Genomic DNA, 14382 nt, shown 5'->3' with positions numbered 1-14382 from the left:
TCGATCAATATCTCAGCCACTAAGTTTACATCACTGTAGTCTCAATGTTTTCACACACATTTGTGGAAGTGTTCATGTGTAATCTGGATTTTTAACATAACTTTTACAATTTTTCAATTATAATGCTTCAATGTCTGCAGTGAGGCAGTTCACAGTGATGTCGAACACTGTGAAAAATATGCATCATGCCACAAACATGTAGCATGATGTCTCACCAAGTCACATTATTCTGACACTAGACTGACCGGTCCTAACACTAACCTCTGAATGCTGAGCACCTATAATGGCAGATGTTAGTACCATTTTTGTAAGTCTTTAGTGTGACTCTGCCAGGTTCATACCTGCAACCTCCCGCACCGGAGGCGGATGTTCTAACCAATAGGCCACCAGAGTGTTTTTTTGAGGAAGTAATTAAGTTCAAGCAAAAAATTACAAAATGCTATATTTGCCCAAGTAATTGAAATATAGCATGTTAGCAGAGGAACCTGACTTCGGAAGAACCAGAAAATGGTGGGAGTTTTACTTAATAAAATTTTTGCACTTGAGCTTGGGCCTGGTGATAGTGGTTGTAAAATGGATGAAAAATATGTTCTAATCCCCAAAAAGCAAGATCAACAAATATTCATCAATAATTTTATTCAATATACATGTTCATTTCATAAACCTCAGCTAACATTCATTCACTCAAGACTTTCATCTCTGGGAAGAATGTCTTTAACATATGATACAAATAAAATAATGAATATGACACAACATGTTTGGTTTATGAATCTGGGTGAACATTTATGGCATGTCCATTTAACATAATTTCCACGAGAAAAACTATAATATGCTGCTTTACTTGAATGAATTGGGTTGCAACATAGCAGCTAACGCTTGATTAGAAGCTCTGAAAACTGATATATCCAAATGATTCGTTACATACGGAATAAATGAATGTAACAATGCAATTGACCTTAGTGGCACAGGTACACACATTCTCATAATCCACAGTTCACATGTGACCTGAAAAAAGTGGAATAGTCTTTTTCATGTTTATTTTTAAAAAATCAGCCCCTAACCCCTCAATTCCATGTAACCCCTTTATCCCCTACTGTATTTTCCCCAAATGTGAAGCATGAAGACTGAGGCAATGAAGAGCAAACTCATCACAAGTACTGGCACTGGTCCCCTGCAAGAAAAAGAAAAATGCATGAGCATATTTTCTACTTTTGTATATAAAGCAAAATACTATTACAATGATTTGAGCGTCTTTCAATTTTAGTGAATCTTAAATTTCAACATCAATAACATAAAATGCTTGTAAACTCCCATTTTTCAAATCTTTTTATTCTTAGTAGTGGTATCCTTACGCTTTCTAAACTAAAAGTAAATAGTACTGTAAAATGTGTGCTTGCGTTCTATGCTATGTAAACAATTGAAATCTATTGTTGGCTGGTTATAGTGGAACTTTTAGCACATTATTGTGCTATCGTTCAACTGGCTTGAAACAGCTGTTCAGTTTTTTTTTGCCTTTTTTCATGATATATGTGCTTGGTATCTGTCTTCATCTACGTTACTGTGTTCATCATGCACTGGCTGTTCAGTTTGTATGTGTTTCTTCATCTTCTTGTTTTGGAAACGAGAACAGTCAGACTTTTTCTCAGCTGTCTTGCTCCAATGCTACAACGTCCTTTGTTGTTGAACAAACCGCCATCATGTGATACTCCACCTGTTTATGCTATGATGGACCCTCAATAATTGCTTTAAATAACCACTCCTTGGTTCTCCACACTACGCTGTGCACTAGACTAGATGAAGTGGGACTACATTCATCATTACTTAAATGTAAACAGAAGCAAAAAATGAAATGTTTCAAATCTGGCCAGCGTAGAACAGGAAGAATTCCAGTTATCTCCCTTATGCCCTTTCAGACTCAACAATTTAAAAATTCGGCCGTTAATTTAGATAATTCAAATCCCTATTAAATTGTCAACCGTTCTGTCAACTATCCAAGAGATACCACTGCATATTACAATATTCAATGCCCAATCGTGGCCCCAAGTGGCCAAGCGGTCTAAAGCGCTCTCCATTACAGATCACTGCCATCTCATCTCTGTCTGCGTGGGTTCGAGTCTAGGATTCGGCCAACGTGGGTATGTGAGAAAGCTTGCCAGTAGCTTCTCATGGGTCGGTGGTTCTTCATCCACCAATAATACTGGCCACCATACATAGCCTATTGTGTGCTGAAAAATGGCGTTAAACCCCAGAAAAACAACAACAATGTCCAATCTGTAGGACCAACGGAAAAGTGCACAGAAATAGTTAATTTTATCAACGATCAGAATATTGACATATTTTTCCTGACAGAGACATGGCTAAAACATCAGGCGATAGCCCAAGTGTGCGGATCTAACACCCACTGGTTACTCTATTAAGTCGTTCCCCCATAATTCTCGCAGAGGTGGAATTGCTGTCATCACAAAGAACTCCATGATCAAACGTCTTAACACCAACTTTCAATTTCTACCACACATATTTTTAACTAGTACAAACCACACTCACACTGGAAAAAAGGTCATTCCATTTTTTCCGCCTCTACCACCCTCCTCCGAATAGAAAAAAAAAACAAGCTGACTGAATCTCTCTTTTTTGAGAAGTTTCCAAACCTCCTGGAGTATGGAAAATCGACAGGTGGCAATCTGATTATTCTTGGTGATTCCGACGTGCACTTTGACTATCCTGGAAACCCAAGCACATAAAAACTCTAGATTCCATTCATGCTTTCAACCTCAAATAGTCAGTTAACCAACCCGCCAATAAATATGGTCACACTTTAGATTGGATTCTTCATAGACCTGATGATAATATTCTATGGTCCTCCCTGGTATCACATGAACTTGCATCGGATCACCTCTGCATTATATGCCATCTTTGACATATCAGTCCCTAAACCTCTGCCTTTATTTGCTACTAAGAGAAATTCCGTATGATAAATATAACCAAATTAATGCATGACATCCGAGCAAACCTAACAACTTGCTTACCTCCTACAGCAGAACAACTCGACAACTGCCATTGTTCATTGCTTGACAAACATGCCCCAGCCACTAAGCGCAGAGTATCAATTCAAAAGTGTCCTCCATGGTATAGCAGTGTTAGGGTCCAGCTCTGCACTGCTAAAAGAGACCACCATAAAGCTGAGAGGCTTTGGCTTTCCACCAGACTCACTATTCATAAGCAAATCTATGAAGCCGCTAAGAAGACTGTCATAAGCATAGTCCATGCAGTGAAATCTGCCCACTACAGTACTAAGATCACAGCAAGTTCCAGCCGCAAAGTGCTCTTCAAGACTGCTAAAAAGATAATGTCAAGGAACAAACGTACACCACTTCCAACTACCTTCTCTCCAGTCGACCTTACGGACCTGTTTGCAAATTTCTTCTGTGACAAAATACAAACCACTAGAGATAAGCTTGACAACACAATTTCATTTGACTCCTCACCACCATACAGAATTTCAGTGGCAACCATTAACTGGATTTGAAACCTGTCTGTATGGATTTAGTACATACAATTTTGATGAAGAGCACACCAAAGTCATGTGAACTTGATCCAATTCCAACATCACTGCTGCTTGAATGCTTAGATCCGGTATTGCCTTCACTGACAGATGTTATTAATATCTCTCTCATCCGGAGAATTCCCATCATTTTTCAAAACTGCCATTGTAAAGCCTCTGCTGAAGAAACCAACACTTAACCATAATGATTTAAAGAACTACAACCCAGTTTCTAATCTCCCATTCATTAAAAGAAAATCTTAGAAAAAGTTGTTCTATCCCAACTTGTATCTCATCTAAAACAAAACAATGTCTTTTTAGCAATGTACAGTCTGCATTAGGGTTGGCAGCTATGTGCATATTGCCCTTGCCACAGTACTGAAACTACTCTTCTAAAAGTAGTTAAAGACATTCTCTCTGCTTTGGATAGAAAGATTACAGTCCTCACCCTCCTTGATTTGTCTGAAGCATTTGACACAACAGACCATGATATATTACTTCACCATCTCCAGCATGTATTTGGCATTCATGATAAAGCCTTACTGTGGTTCAAGTCCTACTTGGTCAACAGGACACAAACTGTGTCTGCAAATGGAATACACTCCAGCCCAGTTGATCTATTTTGTGGTGTTCCACAAAGGTCTGTTCTTGGAACTGTTCTCTTCATTCTATACAATCAGCCGCTCTCAAGTGTCATAGATCATCCAGTGTCTCACCAACTGTATACTGACGACACCCAAATATACAAATCTAACCACCCAACTGAAGTTGATGCTACCATCCAAGGTGTAGAGAGGTGCATTTCTGATGTGAAATCATGGATGAAATGTAACAAGCTACAGATGAAATGATGATAAAACAGGCCATTCTGATCACAACAAAGAGACTTTCTCATTCACATCCTTTACCTCAAACAATAAATATCAGCAACACCAACATTAAATTCACACAGTCAGTACGAAACCTAGGTGTTACTCTGGACAGTGTTCTCACAATGCACCACCATGTCATGAACATATACAAGCTGATGACACTAAAACACTTGTGTTCATTAGTACTTTCAAGATTGGAATATTGTAACTCAATTCTGTCTGGCTCATCTCAATATCTACTCCAGAAACTTCAAAACACAGCTGCTCAGATCATCCTTAGAGTACCACAATCAGAGTGCACCTCCCCGATGCTCTGTACCCTACACTGGTTATCCAACTGATCCAGAATCAAACACAAAATTTGTTCTCTGTCCTATGTTTCACGAGGGACTCCAGTCCAACATACCTATCTTACCTCACCCACGTGTACACAACAGCAAGATACTTATGCTCCTCTTCTGACAGTCATATACTCATTATTCCCGTTATGAAAACGAAGTCATATGGACAACGTTCTTTTGCATACCAGGGCTCAGCAATGTGGAACAAATGCCCAATGAACTTAGACACAAAGACATAGTGATCCCATTCAAGAGTGCTCTTAAAACTCACTTATTTCGACTGCAAAAACAAACTTAAAGACCTAATAATGTTTCCTACCTTAAATATTTTCAGCATCTTTTATGTTTTCTAATTTCATGGTGTTTGTTTTTTGCAATATCATTATGTTTTTTATGTTACAGGTGTTGTCTAATGTTGTAAAGCGCTTAGAGATTCTATAGATTAGGCGCTATACAGAGTCTTCATTATTATTATTGACTATATCATGCTAAAGGAATGGCATTTCAGTGCTTTTCCACAAGAAGCAGACAACCTGGACTGATCAGGGCAGGTATCGATAAAGTGACCCTTTGATTATGGTCAGAACATTGATTTAAACACAAGAAAATTATCAAACTGCAAATGAGATGAACCACAGTTGATAGTAATGGATGTTCCAATAAAATTATGGGCAAATAGTGAATCAAACATGTCCAAAAAAATTAAATCCATCAATCAATTCCGTCGACTTATTTGCTTAACAAGGCACATGTACATAAAAAATAATGGCAAACCAACCATCCTGATTGAAATTGGCACTTACATCAAATGCATTATAATTCTGTCATCACAAAACTTAAAAAAAATATTGGTTTTCAAGGTTGTTTGTCATTTTTACATCATACAACAATTATAAGTTTTAATAGTGTTTCAAGAGTACTTTAAAAATCTGATGTGAAAATATGCAAATGCTGAAAATCAAAGGGACTAATTTGAATATTGTAATTTTGAACTTTCTACAATCACTTATCCCTACTGTTGCCAACTTTGCTTTCTTATGGCTTGAAAGCGGAAGTAATTTCACCCAAATATTAGAATACCCTGAAATATCTGTCCAGGTTGCTTTGGATTTGTTATCTCCCTTCTACATTCATTATAGTAAAGTCCTGCCTGAAGCATAGTAAAAGATGCTTATTTGTTTAAAAGCTTCTAAGTGTGAATATAGCTGAATTTCACCCTTAAATCAGGCCCAGAAGTCGGACTTACCCTTAAGAACAGACTTTAATGTGTCAGTAGACAGATACGACATAGTGATGACAATATTTATTATTTAAATTTCAAGACTGAACCAAGCTCTGGTATAAAAACATGACATCAATTAGGGAAGTAAAGAATATTATACGAATATATACTATTTTTTTTTTACAGCTGATTGATTTAAAAATTTTAATGCTGATAGTTTGTAGTTTTTAAACATTTTGCAATGCTAATAATGCTTGTCTCGACACTCAACAAAATTCCTTACGAGATTCCTCGAATTGGATTCTGCAGGAAAAGGCTTGAAATATCCCTTTATATTAGATGCAAGGAGCATCAAATTCATAAGAAAATCCATCATTCAATGGTTATTTTCAATCAATACAATTAAAGGTTTGCATATCCTCTATTGTTTTGTTCACATTTAATCATGATGCATTCCATAATGATGTTCTAGATACGAAGGTCTTGGATTTTTTAAAAGACTACAGTTTCTATTAAATAATCTAATTAAATTTAAGGATTTTAGGACCATGCTTATTTGACATTAATGCAGTATACATCTGAAAAATCAACTCTTACTGAGAAGTTCAAATTACAAGGTAATTACATTCAGATATCATCGATTTGACATCACTTGTTACCTTGTTGTACTGTAGCTCTATGAATACTCTGGGAGACACTGGATGCAAAATGACATAGTTGAGACTTCTGTCTCTGATAAAATATGACAACCAAAAATACTTTTACAATGTAATAATTACAATTACCGTCCCATGAAATAAATTACAAAATCACTGTGAAGTCTATAAAGTCTTGGGAAATCATAAGTGATTAAAAAACCTACAGTAAATCTGCTGTGCAGGCTTTCAGTTGCAGAAAACTGATGTCATCTCAATAATTCTGTTATACTGAAGGAAGTGGGGAAAATACACTCACCAACATACTCCTGCCTTGCAAATCTGATAAAACAAGTCTACAACCTTTAATCTGTGCGTATTTTATGCATTTTGTAATACTAATGTTATAATATATGTACAACTAGTGACATAATTCTTTTTCCCATACTTTTATAAGTATAACTAATGACCTTTTCCCCATACTTTTTGTATGTAAAGGAATTTTTACCACACTTTTATATGTAATAACCTTTTACCTATACTTTTATATGTAATGACCTTTATCTGACCTTTACCATACTTGAATGTTTAACGATCTTTACTTGTGCACTGATATTCAATTAAGAATTGTGCAAAAAAATGCACACCAACCATTTAAAAGTCAAATGCTACAATATTTTGCAAGTGATCACCTAATGCTTTCATGGGTCAAAACTAGGTGGCTACCTGGCATTTTCAAGTACCAACATATATTATCTAGCTGCATTACTTCAAAAATAGTTTTCCAAAACCTGCATATTCACTCTGGTCAGCCTAAAACATACATGAAATGCTACTTCCTGTTATTTTATTTAGCAAGACAAACTAGTTTTGGTAAAACAGTTTATGCTATACAGTAATGGAGGATTAAAATCACCCCAAGAAAAAACAAAACAAAAGCAAAACAGGCAATACTACATAATTATCAGTTATGATGAATTTGAGAAATTAATTATTACACTTTAATTCCAGGTGAATCCTCTGTGTAAAACCTCCACATCCCTGCACTGCTTCCTGTTGACTTGGGTCTACCTGCACCTGAGGATGCCGTTTTCCTTGAAAAAATAAAGTTCTTTATAGTAAATCTACAGAAAAATGAAGAAGTAGATACACAAACACACACACACAAATTTTTCAGATATATGTACAGACCTAACACTATACGCCCTTGTGATATTCAGCTTAAATTCAGTAGCTCAGAAAAAATATTTTACTGTGAAAAAATTACTGCTTTTGAGACGTCATATTTTCATTATTTTAAGTAATTACTAATTGTTCTCCTTTGGACAAAAAAAAAAAGGAACAAATTCTGATTTTATGAAGCAGACCTTGTAGTCCTCTGAAGCTGATCTACAGTTGACCAACATGATTTTGAATCACAAAAAAAGTTTTTGGACCCTGCTAACTGCTAACACACACAACTAAAAGAACTACACATGAATATTTACTTAATGGTTAAATTGTTTAATGAGAAATTTATAAAAAAACCTTTCCTTTTTCTGTCGGAGCAGAAGTGAGATTTAAACAATTAAATTACCAATAATCCCACAAATCATTCAATGATGAAACATTATAAGTAACTATCTGCACATAATTAAACCGGTCATAAATAAGCCTACAGTATGATCACATCTTTCCAACCTCAAGTCAAAAGCAACAAAATAATCTGGATGAACAGCATAATCCTGTCACATGCATTTGCACTCATGAGTATGGTACAAGGGTGCTCATGAACATGGTGCAGAGATTGTTTCAAACATGGTTAGAACTCTTTTCGACTGCCATTTTATAGTGAACTTTCAGAAAGTAAAAAGAAATTCTTGTTTAAGGGTAGACGGATAAGCATTTCTACTACACTGCTGTTGCAATACTGTAATCTAGTTACTCCTATCAATTAAAATTCTTTACAATCTATGGCGGCTGTTGTGCTCTTTTAAAGTCACGTGGCCAAAATACACTGCATATAATCATGACAATTTTTATATACGACAAAACGTGTCTATAATATACATACAACTATATTTTTTACTTGATAATAAAGTACTGCTTAAAATCAATGTTAAATGCAGATACATGTATGCATACCGAGAGACAGAGGGCATGATTCAAATAATAAAATGAAAACATGCAAGCACACACATATGTATATATTGCATTTCTTGCTTTGCTTCCACATTTCAGTATTTAGACCCCACTAGTCCCTGTTCTGTTCAAATGAGAAGTCACTTCTCCCCAAAATTGAAGTCTAGCTTGATGTATGTATGTGAAACCCTCATGAAAGTGACCAATGTTTGTGTAGGTAAGTGGAAAAGGAATCGGTTGCAGAACTATTGTTTCTTGTACAAATAATTTGCAGAATTTCCTAGTATCATTTGCATTAACTTATATCTGAATAATTTTGGTACAGACTGAGGTCTTTTATCAACCAAGTATCCTTACTTTTTATTCTTGTAGATTATTATTTATTCAGGTTTTATCTTAACAGTTAAAAAGATATCCGATACTGTGCAGAGTGCATTTTTTATATGTGCAACTTTGTTCTCACACATAACTGTTTTTCAAATATGCAAAATTAAAAATTTGTGTGTGATTTTAGCACTCATGCCAGAGGTCTTGGAAACATTTAATCACACATATATGGACACAAATATTTTATCTGGGACACAGAAAATCACTTATGCAGGATTCCTCCGTAAGTAAACAATTGCTGGATGGCAAATTCAAAGGCTTGCCAGTCTGGAGTCCTGCTTCAAACACATGCTGAGTGGGTAAATGTGTTGATCAATTGATCATTTTAGCTATGCTGGTATTTACAATGAGAAAATACCGTGGCTGAAAGACCCCCAGATGTACATGTGGTCATTGTAATAGTACATATGAAGTACATGACCCAATAGCTTGACAGCAAGATCAAAGACTTTGACTAGCTGTGGAGTGGTGAGAAAATGTGCTAATAGTTACAATGACTGAATTCAGAGGCAGAAAGACCCCATGATGTACACGTGTATAAGAGTACATCAAGTGAACAACTTAAGCTTTCATTATTGTGTTTCCAAGTGTAGTTGAGTAAGTAGTGCATGTGACCTTGAAATCAAGACAAGTTGAGAGTTAAACAAAATGCAGTTTGCAAATTTGGATAAGTATTTTGGGGTTAAATGGCAAATTGATAAAGAATATAATAAGATTCAGCAGAGTACCCAAGTTCCTAGAACTGATAATTCGCATCAAACACAAGCCAGATGTAAGAAAGTGAATGATGCTTAGCTTAGTGCTTGGAATAAGACCTTTCCTTGGCCTGACATAATTCCCTCTCACTCTAATGGACAAACAAGAGCTATATGTCAGTGGTGTAAAGAAGTTACAAAATTAGACTCAAGTGCAACCACTGGTTCTTCTCTCGAAATTTAGCCACTTCAGGTATACCCAATATGCTTCTGGTAGGGGACAGCAACTTTTGCTGGTGGGACTCCAGCTTTTCCCAAAATTGGAGTCCTGAATTCCTAATATTAAAATCCTAAAAAAATCACCAAAAAAGAGAATGAAATACTCACAAATTTTAAAAAATATTTGCAAGCAATAAAACCCATGTTTACTTTGTTGAATTCCCCCACTATGTCAGTTCCAGATGCCAATAATGTTGTGAGTTGTGTATTGGTTTTTCTACTTATCTGTGCAGCTGAGCAAAATCGTTTGAACATCAAAAGGAAGTAAGTTACCTCTGTCTTACAGTTGAGCCACCTCCTGACTTTGGGCTTACAGACTTCGAGCCAGGACTTCTACCACCAGCCCCTACTGTTGTGGAACTTGCTGGGACAGGCTATAAACAGAAGAAAACCAAATCATATCCTGGATCTTTACAAATCATGTGGAACTCTATACGAGGCCTCTCGTAATACCAGACATGTGAAGGATAGTAAGCCACAGATTGATTACATTTTCTTAATTTTAAATCATGTGGATTTTCACCTTGTTTTCAGTTCAGTGGTGGACAGTCTGCATGCAGGCATTAGTAAAACACGTAGGAGATCAACAGATGCAGAACTATTAGAAAGTGAATTTTAAACTGTATTTGGAAAGATCTGGTGCAATGGGTCAAAAGAAATGAGATTTGACCAACTGTCATGTTTACACAACTGAATTATTTATCTGACAGCTGCCTGAAATCCTGAATTTCATTAGGTTGAACCAGGGGTAAAGCTACCAGCCAAAGTGGGTTATTTAGTCATAAACAACACCCACCAAATCTAAGCTTCAACTTCAATATGAAAAGTGAAGCTGCGCTTGCCCTTTGATATATTTATTGATATTCACAGAGTTCTGTCTTATGAAATGATTCCACAACCCTTTACCTCATAGAGCATAGTTACAAAGTACAGCGCGCTATAAACAGAACACCTGTTACCTATTCGACTCCATATACATAGGCCTGCCTGTTAACTGTTAAGCAATGTAGTGTATGTTACGTTTAACAGCAATTTTAACCATTTTACATTTTTGGTACACATCTATTATGCGTGGAAAAATTTAAGAATAAAGTCCAATTGTTATAGCCGTGTAATTATTTTTCACGGAACAATTTTTTATGTGCTTTAAAATCTTGAGAGAGCTCGTTCACTGTCATGTCAGTGAGGCCGTATGACCAACCACAGCTGCCATTTCTCATACTTGAAATTTAAAAGTTTTTTGCCTGCGTCTACATCACTAAGTCATCTGAATTTGACAAGTTATAAAAACTAATTGCTGCCTACATCAATATCAGAGCCTTTACCTAAGTTACTGAATCTTTCATAGTTGTGATTCTAATCGTGAAAACTTCATAAATACTGAATGAAACCCACGACCACCATTTTGGAGAGTGGAGATTACGACCCAGTTACTTTAAATAGCAGATATCAACCAGTGCATAAACAGTGACCACGTGATCTGATTGGTTGACAAAATTAGTGATCATGGTAGAACACGACTCCTAAGCAGTTGCTGTCAATCTTCACATAGGATAGTGGATATCCGATTTTAATCAGATGGGCAGGGGGTTCACGAACTTAAGTTTTCACAACCTTAGGAATGTGATGCACAATATTTTTTTCTAAAATAACTTTAAAGAATAAATTAAAGGAATTATAAGTTTAAAAAATATCAAACTCTTAAGTGCAAGAGGTTATTTGAGTTATCATAATTTTTTAATAAGAACCTTTACATGCTGTAATGTTATTTTTTTTCTTCAGTAGTTCCAAAATAATTGGTTATCCCTATTATATGTACTGGACAATCCGTATGTGACTTACAGCTGTACAGATGCGCTCCATACATACCAATAATGAATATAATACAACCGTTTGGCCCATTTGTTCCTCTGATTATATATAAAGAATACTAGAAAGATTCCTCATTGTAATATAATTCATCAGAAAGAAATTACGTAGAACACTTGTGGTAATTGATCTGAAACCATATGTTCACAGTGTAAATGCCACGTTTAAAAGCTTCGAAGGAATATTTATGCCAAAGTACCAAACCGTAAAACTCAATTATATTCAAACAATTAAAACAAATGCGTTTAAATTTACTTATTATTATTTTAACTCCAAACATGATATCACTAAAATGAAAAATTATGGTTAATATCATCACAGCCGAGTGAAGAGAGTAAAATTACTAACATAAAATTACAAAATGGACCAATTTGACAACGATGAACTAGTGATCGCTTTAATGTAGCGACTAAAAAAAAAATGCTCTTTAACTAAGAAAGACTATATAAACAAAGATTCCTGGTAAAGGACACAGATACTCACCATAACGATTTATAAAATACACAGACACGGACTCAACCTCGTCTACGTGTCGATTATAAAGGAAGTGACGTTATTCATGTAGTCCAACAAAGATTGTTCCGGCTTTATATCCGATACCGGTGACGAGGCCAGGACTTCATATATTCGGTAATTGGTTATTATTATTATTATCATTATTATGGCTTCATTCATATTAATAACTAAGTAGAAATATTTTATCAAGAATATTATTCATCAAAAACTACAGCTTAGTGGAAATAATGTACAATTGATTGATTGATTGATTGATTGATTGATTGATTACTTGGATTTACGTCGCGTGCGCCCAAATGAGCATGTGCGACGGGTTTATTCCCGTATAGCGGGATGCTAAATGTTCCTGGAGGAAGTAATTAGTGCCACATCTCCCAGGCGTTTATGTGCTCAAGGAGCACTGCTAATTTTGCCGTCAGGTCGTAGGACTCTATGTCCCCAACTTTGGGGGGGGGGGGGCCAGAAAGATGCCCCCCATTACCCCCACCCACCCCCAAAAAGAAGTGTTTTTCATGTGTATTTGTATACACCGCAGGTGGTAAGTTTGTTATCTTTTATAAAAAGAATTTAGTTCAAAATTTGTTTATATAAAAAATTTGAGTGGGGTATTTTTTGTATATGTCCTTAACTACCTGAATGAAGGGCTGGGCTGTCATGAGTGGGAATGGGCCCAAAACACACTCATGTTAACAAAGACATGATTTCAGTCATGATTTCAGTATTGACTGTACTAGGTGTCGACCTTAGCAGTATGTAACGCCCGTTGCGATTGGTCGCAACGATTACGTCAGATCGGGACACCTAGCTTTAGGCGGGTGGAAATTGTTCCACATCTCCGCCGTTATAAGATGTCCGAGAGAGGCAAGAGGGCAAGGAACTCGGAAAGCCAGCCATGGATGTCATGCACTCCCAAGAACGCTAGCCCGTCCTTAGTCAAATTATTCTAAATGTACTAATGGACAATAAAAAATGCCAATAATGCGTTAGCCACCTGTGCAATTGGGTCAAATCAAAACAAGTTGTAAAATTTTCTTACGTCATAACAATCGGAAGAAAAAAATCTAGTACATAGTGTACGGTGTAGATGCCCTACTAATTCTTAATAACTAATATGTCTGAGCGACATATAAAAAGTTTGGTCACTGTTAGATCATAAAAGGTTTGAATTTTGAAGCGGTTGATTGAAGGATCAAGTTAGTGTACACAATAGTTTTATCAAAACGGGATACCAAGCCAAAATGGTTCCCTGGATAAGAAGCAATATTGGTAGCCCTTAGAAAGGCTTTTTAAGCAAAAGTTTTCCGTTTTTCTTCTGCTTCTTTATATTTCTCCGCAGTCCTTTTTCCTCCTAGGTAATTTCGGGGAAATGGTAGCTGTGTAGCGTAGAAATGTAGTTAGCTGCTTCTACTAGCTGCTGGACTGGGTAGTTCTTGTACGCCTCTTGATATAATTGTGTAAGGATTCTGACACCATAGTGCCACTCGCTATTCATTTATTTTTGCTTTTATTTATGTTAGGTGTTTCATGCGCGCGTTGCATGCTTGTGTCCGACTGAGGCAATGGAAGAAGTGAACATGAAGGCAGGCGACCATTTGCAGTTAGGAGTCCGCTCATTCCAGGATACTGATTCTGAATGGATGGACTTGCACGAATTTTGAGTTTTGATTCTTATGTCCGAAATTGTTCTAAAGATGAGCTAGGTTGGATTGGATAGACATAATATACAATGAAAGAAAGGACCCATATTCGACCAATTGACGAAAATAAAATACTGCAATGCTTACCATTTAAAAAGAAGCAGTTGTCACCAAAATATTCTGTTCAAAATAATATTAATTTTGGACACACGGGATTCCACCCCTGTAAATAGTAATAGAGGGCTGTTTACGGACAATTAAAAACTC

At 36.1% G+C, this 14382-nt stretch overlaps 1 protein-coding gene across 1 annotated transcript; it reads right to left on the bottom strand.

Annotated features, from left to right (window-relative positions):
* Positions 1–619: 619 nt before the first annotated feature.
* On the bottom strand, positions 620–12534 carry LOC149791053 (protein transport protein Sec61 subunit beta-like). The gene is made up of 4 exons (XM_089972964.1): positions 12446–12534; positions 10367–10467; positions 7610–7705; positions 620–1171 (listed from the first exon to the last, which is right to left on the bottom strand). Exons 1-4 carry the CDS (start codon positions 12446–12448, stop codon positions 1084–1086), a joined length of 288 nt encoding a protein of 95 aa, XP_089829090.1. The 5' UTR covers positions 12449–12534; the 3' UTR covers positions 620–1083.
* Positions 12535–14382: the final 1848 nt, after the last annotated feature.

Source organism: Sinohyriopsis cumingii, chromosome 10 (genome assembly GCF_028554795.1).
Source record: "Sinohyriopsis cumingii isolate HCF-2022 chromosome 10, ASM2855479v2, whole genome shotgun sequence".
Taxonomy (NCBI): Eukaryota; Metazoa; Mollusca; class Bivalvia; order Unionida; family Unionidae; genus Sinohyriopsis; species Sinohyriopsis cumingii.
Note: the sequence above shows the minus strand (reverse complement) of the source record. Positions and strands in the feature narration are given on the sequence as shown.

What these genes read in the sequence shown, in the direction of transcription:
- LOC149791053 (XM_089972964.1), bottom strand. An exon ending in GGCTCAACTGTAAGACAGAG is followed by an intron (nt 7,706 to 10,366) that starts GTAACTTACTTC and finishes TATTTTTTCAAG; the next exon opens with GAAAACGGCATCCTCAGGTG. An exon ending in GATTCACCTGGAATTAAAGT is followed by an intron (nt 1,172 to 7,609) that starts GTAATAATTAAT and finishes TTTTTCTTGCAG; the next exon opens with GGGACCAGTGCCAGTACTTG.